Source organism: Propithecus coquereli, unplaced genomic scaffold, assembly GCF_000956105.1.
Source record: "Propithecus coquereli isolate 6110/MARCELLA unplaced genomic scaffold, Pcoq_1.0 Scaffold5, whole genome shotgun sequence".
NCBI lineage: Eukaryota > Metazoa > Chordata > Mammalia > Primates > Indriidae > Propithecus > Propithecus coquereli.
In genome coordinates this window covers 7,458,702-7,469,248 of record NW_012150840.1, presented here as the reverse complement: position 1 = coordinate 7,469,248, position 10,547 = coordinate 7,458,702, and the positions used below count along the sequence as shown (strand labels likewise).

At 32.5% G+C, this 10,547-nt stretch overlaps 1 protein-coding gene across 2 annotated transcripts in view; it reads right to left on the bottom strand.

Moving 5' to 3' along the window:
- The window catches only part of GPHN (gephyrin), a 577,313-nt gene that overhangs the window by 365,634 nt on the left and 201,132 nt on the right, over positions 1-10,547 (bottom strand). For both annotated transcript variants that reach the window (XM_012656203.1, XM_012656202.1), the window contains exon 3: positions 6,495-6,552. In XM_012656203.1, the coding sequence (XP_012511657.1) occupies positions 6,495-6,552 (58 nt within the window). The remainder of the gene's footprint in view (positions 1-6,494; positions 6,553-10,547) is intronic.

The window sequence follows — 10,547 nt, the reverse complement described above, 5'->3', positions numbered from 1 at the left end:
GCCATGGCATCAGCTTAGCTCACAGCAACCTCAAACTCCTGGGCTCAAGCAATCCTCCTGCCTCAGCCTCCTGAGTAGCTGGGACTACAGGCACACGCCACCATGCCTGGCTAATTTTTTTTTTCTATATGTATATTTTAATTGTCCAGCTAATTTCTTTCTATTTTCAGTAGAGATGGGGTCTCGCTCTTGCTCAGGCTGGTCTCGAACTCCTGAGCTCAAATGATCCACTCGCCTCGGCCTCCCAGAGTGCTAGGATTACAGGCGTGAGCCACTGTGCCCAGCCACTTGAATATACATTGTTGTACTGAGTATTACAATATAGAGATATAACTTATCACAATCTACTAATATGATCATTTTACCATTTCATGTAAAATGTAAAAACCTTACTTCAACTTAGGAATCTTTACCCTTCTATATTTTAAATATGATTGTGTTAAATATTTACTCTACATACATTGAATACCACATCATAATGATGTTAAGAAATAGTCCATTATATTGACCCATTCTGCTGTTTTTTCCCTTTCTGAAGTTTCAAGGCTTTTTCTGTTATTTTTCTCTCTTTAGAGGATTTATTTAGCCCTTTTTTCAGGGTAGGTTTTCTAGTGACAAATTGTTTTAATTTTCTTTTGAGTATGTCCTTATTTCTTATTCATTCCTTATTCATTGTATATCCAGCGAAGGATAATTTCACTGGATATAGAATTTGTGGTGATGGTTCTTTCTTCCAGCACTTGAAAAATGTTGTGGCATCTCCTTCTGTGCCCTCTGTGTTTGTTTTTTATATTGGTGATGGTATGTTTCAGTTACGTAATTTCCATTTTGTTCCTTTTTGTAATTTCTATTTATTTGGCAAGATTTTCTATTTTTTCATTTAAGAGAATTTGTAATTGCTTGTTGTGGTACTTTTATTACAGATGTTTTAAAATCTTTGTCAAATAATTTCAACATCTGATTAATCTTCACATTGGTATCTGTTGATTGTTTTTTTCTCATTCAAGTTGTGACTGTCCTTGTTCTTAGTACGATGACTGATTTTTTTATTGTCACCAGGACATTTTGGGTTTTATATTATGAAACTATGTAATTCCTTTTTTTAGCAGATGTCTCCCAAGTTACAGTGTAGCATGGGGGCTTTATGGGATATGTATGTTCAGCTTCCTGCCAGGTCCCACTGATACCACATTGGCAAAAGTGAAGCATTGCTTGACACTGCTTCACTGAAGACAGTAAGGTTAGCTTCTCTCTTGGCCCTACTGAGATCTTTCTGTTGAAAATTGGACATCACCTTGTTCCACTATTGATACCAAGTAGGGGTGGATGCTAACACCAAGGGTAGCGGAGAGTAGATGGTTGGCTCATACTGTGAGTGGAGTAACTAGCCCCACCTTGTTTAGCCTTGTTAATGAGGTTAAAGTGAGAGTTCACCTCCCTCTTAGGCCTCACTGACATAGGAAAAGGAAGGTAAAACAGTGGTGAATGGCTCTACCTTGTGCTGTCTTGTCTAGACTCATTGCTGCTAAGTGGGGATAGAAGATCCGCTTATCACTGGACCCCACTGACACTACCTTACTAGATGAATCAGAACACAGCTTGTTTCCACTGGGTTGGTAACAGAAGATCAATTTTGCTTGGTTCCACCTCCAATATGTTGGCCCGGAAATCAAAGTGATGCCTGCCCTGCCTGGTGAAAGATGAAAGAATAGCTCCCTGCTCAGCTCCACTGACACTGTCAGGTGAGGAATTCAGAACTCTGTCATCTGCTTCTGTGGGATAACAGAGGGTAAAGTGGAATATCAGCTCCCTGCTTGGCTCCACTAAAACTGTGGGGGGAACTGAGTAGTTTTTCCATCAGTGTTTAGCTGGCGAAAGGCGCATATTACCAAAAGTCTTTCTTTTTTATGGCTTAGTACTGCTCCATGGTATACATATTCCACATTTTATTCATCTACTCATGAATTGATGGGCACCTGGGTTGTTTCCACTTCTTTGCAATTGTGAATTGTGCTGCTATAAACATTCTAGTACAGATGTCTTTTTACAGAATGTCTTTTTTTCCTTCAGGTAGATTCCCAGTAGAGGGATTCCTGGATCAAATGGTAGTTCTACTTTTAGTTCTTTGAGGTATCTCCATATTGCTTTCCATAGAGATTGTACTAGTTTGCAGTTCCACCAGCAGTGTATTAGAGTTCCTATCTCTCCACACCCATGCCAACATTTGTTGTTTTGGGACTTTTTGATAAAAGCCATTCTCACTGGAGTTAAGTGATATCTCATTGTGGTTTTGATTTGCATTTCCCTGACGATTAGTGATGTTGAGCATTTTTTCATATCTTTGGTGGTCGTTTGTACATCTTTTTTTGTAAAATGTCTTGAAGAAGCTTTTATTTGAGCATTTTTGTCTGTGTCTGTTGGTTATAGGTGAAGGCTTCTTTAGCACCCTTTACAGAATATATAAGAGATAATAAGGAAACCCACTCACTACCATGTGATTCCTCAAGCCCTGAGGTTCTTGGGCATTCTGCCTTTTTCTTTCCATCTTTCACAGTCTTCTTTTGTTTATTTTACAATGCCCAGGAATTTTTAGATCTAAGAGAAAGGATCTGGATAGAATGAGGCCACTCCATTTTAGCCGAAACTGGAAATCTCTTCAGTAGGAGTACTTTAGACACCTGACAAAGTTACTGTAATATTATTCAGAACAATTAATACATGAGCCAACAAAACAAAAATAACACAGGACCTTTCCTATTGTGCTAAAAAGCACTATAACCAAAACAGTACAGTAGTGACAAAGGAATAGATAAAAAGATTAATGGAACAAAAACTGAGGAAAAGTCAGACTTATGTATGTGTTTGTGTCCAGGCAAAGGAAAATTTAGTATCTGATAAGAGAGGCAATTCAAACCAGTGGGGACAAGATCACTTTTCATTAAATTGGGCTGGAAAAATAGACATAAATTTGGAAAATATTATATCAGTTTAGTCATCCAACATATAAAGATACATTTATACCAATATTAATTGCAGATGGATTAAAGAATAAATATTTAAATATATTTATGTAAAAGAAATACATTCAAGGTGGTCGTGTAAACTGGCCGAACTTCTTTAGAAAAGTTTGATTTCATCCCCAAGAAAGTTGAAAATACATGTTCCTTAAAACCCCAGGAGTTCCATTCCTCAGTATATATGTCAGAGAAACTCTGACACATGAGTACCAGGATGCTTTTATATGAATGTTTATAGATCACTCTTCATAATCATCCCAAATGTTAACAAGCTAAATGTTCATCAACAGGATGTCTCAATAATCTGTGGTACGATGGAGAATTTTACAGCAATAAAACAAAAACAAAAACAAAATTTTTAGTTACAGATGATAACACAGATGAATTCTACAAAAAGTGTTGATCAAAAAAGCAAGGCACAAAAAACTGCATGCAATATGATTCAGTTCATATAAAGTTCAAAGACAGCACAAATTTTAATATTTAAGGATGTATACACATGATAAAACTGAACAAAAGCAAGGGACTGATAATGATAAAAACTTAGAATATTGATTATACCTAGGGTGAAAAATAGAATTGTGATTGAGCCGGGAATGTATTCACTCTTTACTCCTTAGCCTTTGGCCAAGTATCCATTCACTCTTTTGAGGTAATTTATTATAGTCAATAAATGCATACTTAATTCAAACTATGTATGAACTAAGTAATGATTTCTGGTGCTAGAAATACTGTGAAAGATTACCACATCTGACAAAAATGGAATTATGTTTACTCAGTCATATCATTTTAATATTAGTAGTAAAAATATACATGCATATTTATTTATAATGGCATATTATAGATAGTATATAAAATTAAAGCTCAATTGTACTGTTTAGATAATTTATTACTCAGATATTATCCAACTAAAATCAACATCACATACTGATCCTTTGCATTTTCTCCAGCTGAAACAAAAATGATTACATTTGATTTTAGCTAAACATGCTAACGGTGCTATCAAATGTTGGTGAAATGTTTTACAACAATTTTTCTTCCAGTGTTTTTGAAAATAAGATCAATTCCACATTTTTATGCCTCAAACCTCAAACTCTCTGAAGCTGTTTTAGATATAATACCAGTAATTGATGGAAGAATTATATGTTACATATCATCCATGAATCATGTTTTTTTCAAGGAATCTCCTGAGGGATAACTCTTTATAACTGTAGAATTATTTTAAAAAACACAATGGGAAAAAAAACCAAAACTACTCCTTTAGAAAAAAGTCACTATTTAAAAATAAGCAACATCTCTGCTAATTAATCAAACTAATTAAAGGATATATGAATTCTCTGGTTTTAGGGTGGGCCTTTCCCGGGGCTATATGTTCTGTCCATTTTTAATACTTCATATAGTTTTTCCATATGAAATTCTATTCATTAGCATGGCCTCAACTAACTCATGTATGATGAAAAATCCTCATATCAATCACTGTAGCTCTCTTCTGAGTTCCAGGCTGATTTATCCAATGATTTATTGACTATTTGGTTATCTGAGAGGGATCTCAAATTCAAAAAGTCCAAAACATCCTCTTTCCTCTGAAAAGTATGCCTTCTCCAATATATCCTTTTTTTAAGTTAACAGCGACATCAATCTCCTAAGCCAGAAACCTGAGTCAACTTTTCCATTTTCCCCTAAACATCCAATAAGTCTTCAAGTATTTTTGATTCTACTTTCTTAAATAATATTTTTTGAATCTGATTTTATTTTCCAGCCCTAACACCATTGCTTTAGTTCAGGTTTTAATCATTTGGTGCCTACACTCCTGCAATCTAGTCTCCTTCCTTCGAGTCAGAACCTCCTCTATTCCACTAAAATAATTTTACTCATTAATCATAGAAAAGCTTTAAAAAATTACCAAACTTATAATGTTACTTTCTTTCTTAAAATCACATAATGGTACTCCATAGTTTTCAGGATAAAATGAAAACTTCTTAACATGGCATAAAGACCCACTTCTAGCCCTATATCTTACCAATCTTTGTTTTATATACTACGATCTGGTGCCATATTATTTCACATTAATGTTTTCACAAGCTTTTCTGCCTCTGTATAAAACTCCAACTTGCTAAATTATCTCTTAGAATGACTTTGCTGATTAACTTTTTCAAATAGCCAAGTGTCCTTCCTATTGCATTTCCATAGAATTCTTTGTTTACTTTTATGACTTAATATACATTTTAATTGTATTGTAAGACAGAGCACCTTTAAAATAGATTTTGACTGAATAGCCCTTATATAAATGTTGCCTAATTATATATATATGTATACATATATACACACACATATTTACTGATTACTTAAAGTTTCTAGGGTTCAGCTTTTTTTGAGTCATTATAAAATGTATTTCGAGAAATAATAAACTCATGGTTTTCTTACCCTTTAACAATACTTGATTATATTTTTGGAATTAATTACTGAACTTCAAACAAAATCTTTATTCATTTCCTTTTGGTCATCTTATGAGAAATATGGATTAGACCTAAGGTTCTTCCCAGCTAAAATATTTTATGAATTTAAATCAAGTTGGAATGAGTCTCTTGATAGTTTTTTTTGATGATATCACTATGGTAATTAATTCCTGATATTGATTACATATTAGAACACCTGACATATTGAAGTTAATAGTGTGTCTCTTAAGAAAGATCAATGAACTTAACTGATTTTAAAATAATACAAAGAAATTAGAGGATTATTTACAAAGCTTTGAATTTATTGAACTTGGTATTGAAAAGTTTATAATCGAATCAAGCTTAATGATTGGTTGAGGTCTTTACATATCATTGTTAACAACTTAACTGGTATTGTTTATCCTTGACCACTGCTATCCAATTGTGAAATTTTATTTGTGGAATAGATAGTAAGTTCAATTTTCAATAGATGGTACACTTCTTTTGGACAAGGGCAATATATTATGCTAGAAGATTAATATTCCATAAGCCTTAGTAAAGTGTCAGAGAAAGAAGAATGCCGCAATGCTGTAATTTTTAAAGAGTAAGTCAATTTTTCATTCATTGTAATGTGAATTTTAATTGAAATTGGCATGTATTTTCAAAGGAAACAAGAGTGATACTATTTAAAATTGGTGAAGGCTTACAGGGAAAGAAATTTCAATAAGATAAACAGATAACTCATTATGTATAGTAATGCTTATACACAGTGCTTTCTTAATGTAGCTTTTCAATGAACTGCACAGGAAAGAATTCCTTTTGGATTCTCCTCATATTTGTCTCAGGAATGTATTGCAAATGGTAGATGAAATCTGATGGTGACTATTTGAGACATAAATTTTTAATTCAAATGGGATAACTGGGAATTAAATGATATCCTAACACACCCAAAGATTCAATGATATAAAGAAAAAGCAATTCTTTTCCCATATCCCCACCAAAATACTAAGTTTTTGTAGAGGTGAAAAATGTCATACCATACCTTGATTTCTTCTATTTCATCTGGTACTATCTTGTATGCTGATATAGTCCCACCCAACCTGAAATTAGGAGAAGAAAATACTCTCAAAACCAGCAATACTGTGTTAAACATATGGAAGATTTCTGCCATGAGCATCAGAGTGCCACCAATAACTTCCCAATGTCCATCCCAATGATCATGGAGGAAAAACCATCATTTTGCGCTTACATTTTCTACTTATTAGTTTAAAAGATGTAGCTAATGAATCACTACTTGAAAAAGAAACTTTAAGTTAGATTTTTAACCATATCTAACCTCCTCTGATTGATAATTTTAATAATGCCAAAACTGTCACTTTTACTGTTGGATTCTGTCATAACTAACATGCATCAGGAACTGATAGCAGACATGCTGTTTACTTTTTTTAAAAAAATTAACAAATTTTACTTTTTAGAGTAGTTTTAGGTTTACAGAAAAATTGAGCAGAAAGCAGAGAATTCACATATACTCTTCCTTCTCTCCTCCCCATTCCTCAATTAACCTTGTAATACAAATTAACATCTTGTATTGGTGTGGTATAGTTGCCACAACTGATGAACCAATATTGATATTGCTTCTTTTTAAAAATAATTAAGCAAGGAGTCAGAATTATGTGTGTATGTGTGTAGCACTGTCCAAGGGAAAGAGATGAGAATTTGGGGGTTACAAATAATTTAATCCCTAAGATTATGTTCTTTGCCTTGAGGTAGTGATGCCATTATATGTCGTGTTCACCCGTTTAAAATATTTTTTAGAAAACAACTAAGGTTTATATAACACCATGAGCCAGTCATATTATATACATTACCTCATTTAATTCTCACAACTGTCTCTATTATAAAAATTTAGAAATTGCGGTATAGAGAGATTCAGTAATTTTTCTTAAGTAACTGAAGAAACTAGTAAGTGAAAGAATTGAGATGTACATAAATATAAAATACATACCAGACTTTGAATACTTTATATGAAAAAATGACTTTTAAAACATTGATTATATGTTAAAATAATATTCTGGATATATTGGGTTAAATAAGATATATTATTAAAGTTAATTTCATTTGCTTTTTTATCTTTTAAAATGTGGCTCCCAGAAAATTTTAAATTACATACAGGGTATTTGTGGCTCCCTTCTTATCACTGTCAGGTACTCCAGGCTCTTAAATTCTAAGATTCCCTACCTGCCTTTAGCTCTAATACGGTGCTTACAAAGGAAACTTCTGATTTCTTGAGTTTATAAATATCTCAGTATCAGAAAAGGGAGTATCATACATAAGGCACTTAAGTATTTTAGATACTTTAGGATAACTCCTCTCCTCAACAGAAGTTAATAAATGTCATTTTGGTTTCCATTAACAAACAAACTAAATCCAAATATTTTTATTGGCTAACTATGCATTTAAACTCTTTAATATTTATTACCATTTATTCTTGCTAATGAAACTAGTGTTCAAATCTTGTTTTGAGAATGATTTCGTAGACTTAATGTGCCATGATTAAACAGTAATGAATTTTAACTTAAATTTTAACCTCATATAAGGTATACCAGTAATGCAGCATATAAGACCATAGTAAGATAATTCTGTATGATCAAGTAGCTAAATATGAAAGAAACTTGGAAAGCTTCCACATTATGCTAAATATAGAATTGAGAAAGGAGATGAAAGCTGATATAAACATCAGAAAAAAAATCCCAGAAAACAGAAATAATTTAGAAAAAAACTAAAGGAAACAACTGTGTCATATGCATTATAAAAAGAAAAAACTGTAAGAATAAACTTACTTCAACCCCTCGTTTTTTCTATTCCCTGACTACAACCAAAATAATGGTAACTTTTTTTGACCTTTGATCTGATTTCTGAAGATGACATTTCTATTTTCATGACATTATTAAACACAGACAGATTTCAAATACCTGTAAGTTTAACATGCTATCAGTATTCAATAATTACTGCATTCTGGCCTAAATAATAAAATAACCCATTCCAAATTTCATGTTCTTTCCATTACCCTACATTGTCCTCCTCATTGTTGAACAAGGAATTCAAGAGTTCTATTTCACTCTAGTCAATGTATAAAAACAGTATTACTTTGGCAGCGATAGTGCTAGCAATAATAGCAACACTACTACTAGTAGTATATTTAGCATTTACTATGTGCCAAGCATTATGTCAGGCTTTACATGTATTTTCTCATTTAATTCTTATAACTTGTAATAATGATTATTAAAAAATGAGACAAGTAATTTTTTGAAACACCTATAACTAGGAGTGGCAGAACTGGGCTTAAGAACTCAGTTCCAAAAATTGATAAGTGGACTCTATAATAAAATACATATGAAAATTCAAGGGATACAGAATAGTCAAACAATCTTGAAAAGAACAAAGTTAGAGGATTCTCACTTCCTGATTTCCAGTTACTAGAAAGCTATAGCAATTAAGAGAGTATAGTAGTACTGCCATAAGGACAAATAAAACAACAGAATACAAAAAAGTCAGAAATAAACTTCACATTTATAGATTATTGACTTTTGTTCTCCTTTTTGTTTTATTATGGAAAAATATATTTAACAAACTTGCATTTTAACCATTTTAAAGTGTGCAATTCAGTGGAATTAATTACATTTACAATACAGTGCATAATTACTATTTTCAAAACATTTGCATCACTCCAAAGAGAAATTGTAACCAGTAAGCAATTTACCCTTCCTAATTACCCTCACCTCATTCCCTAATTTACTTTCTGTCTCCATAAATTTATCTATTCTGGAAATGTCATGTAAGTGGAATCAAACAATATTTGTCCTATTGTGTCTGGCTTATTTCATTAAGCATAATGTTTTCAAAATTCTTTCATGTTGTAGCATATAGCAGAACTTTATTCCTTTTTATGGCTGAATAATATTTCATTGTATGTATATATACTCCCACGAGCAACAAATGAAAGTCCAATTTCTCTACATTTTCATCAACATCTGTTATTTTCATTATTTTTTTATGGTCATCCTAATGGGTGTGAAGTAGTGTCTCATTGTGATTTGGATTTGGATTTCCCTGATGACTAGTGATGTTGAGAATCTTTTTATGTGTTTATCGGCCATTTGTACATCTTTGGAGAAATACGTATTCAAGTCCTTTGCCCATTTTAATTGGGTTTTTTGTTGTTGAGTTGTAGTTCTTTATATAGTCTTGATTTTAAATTCTTATCAGATATAAGATTTCCAAACATTTCTCCCATTCTATATATAGGTTGTCATTTCATTTTCTTGATAATGTTGCTTGATACACAAAAGTTTTAAATTTTGATGAAGTCCAATTTATCTATTTTTTCTTTTGTTGCTCATGTTATTGGTGCCATATATAGAAGTCCACTGCCAAATTCAAGATGAAGATTCATTTCTATGTTTTCTTCTAAGAGTTTTACGCTTCTAGCTCTTACATTTAGGTGATTGATTCATTTTGAGTTAACTTTTCTATATGAAGTGAGGTACGGGTTCAACTTATCTCTTTTGCATGTGAAAATCCAGTTATCCCAGGACCATATGTTGAGGAGTCTATTCTTTCCCCAAAGCTATTGTAACAGCTTTGACTTGGCACCCTTGTTGAAAATCATTTGGCTATAGATGCAGAGGTTCATTTCTAGATCTTCAATTCTATTCCATTGGTCATAAGTCTGCCTTTATGCCAGTACTACACTGTTTGAATGATTGTAAGCTTTGCAGTAAGTTTTGAAGTTGGGAATCTTTAAATACCGTTGTTTTTCAAGATTGTTTTGACTATTTGGGACTCTATGCAATTTCATAGGAATTTCAGGTTCAGCTTTTTCGTTTCTTCAGAAAAATGGGTGCTAGAATTTTGATAGGGATTATACTAAATCTGTAGATCACTTTGGATAGTATCAACATTTTAACAATAATAAATCTTTCACTCCATGGACGTGGGATGCCTTTCCACTTATTTAGGTCTTCTTTAACTTCTTTCAGCAGTGTTTTGTAATGTTCAGTGTAATTTTTCTCAGTGTAATTTTCAATCTTCCATC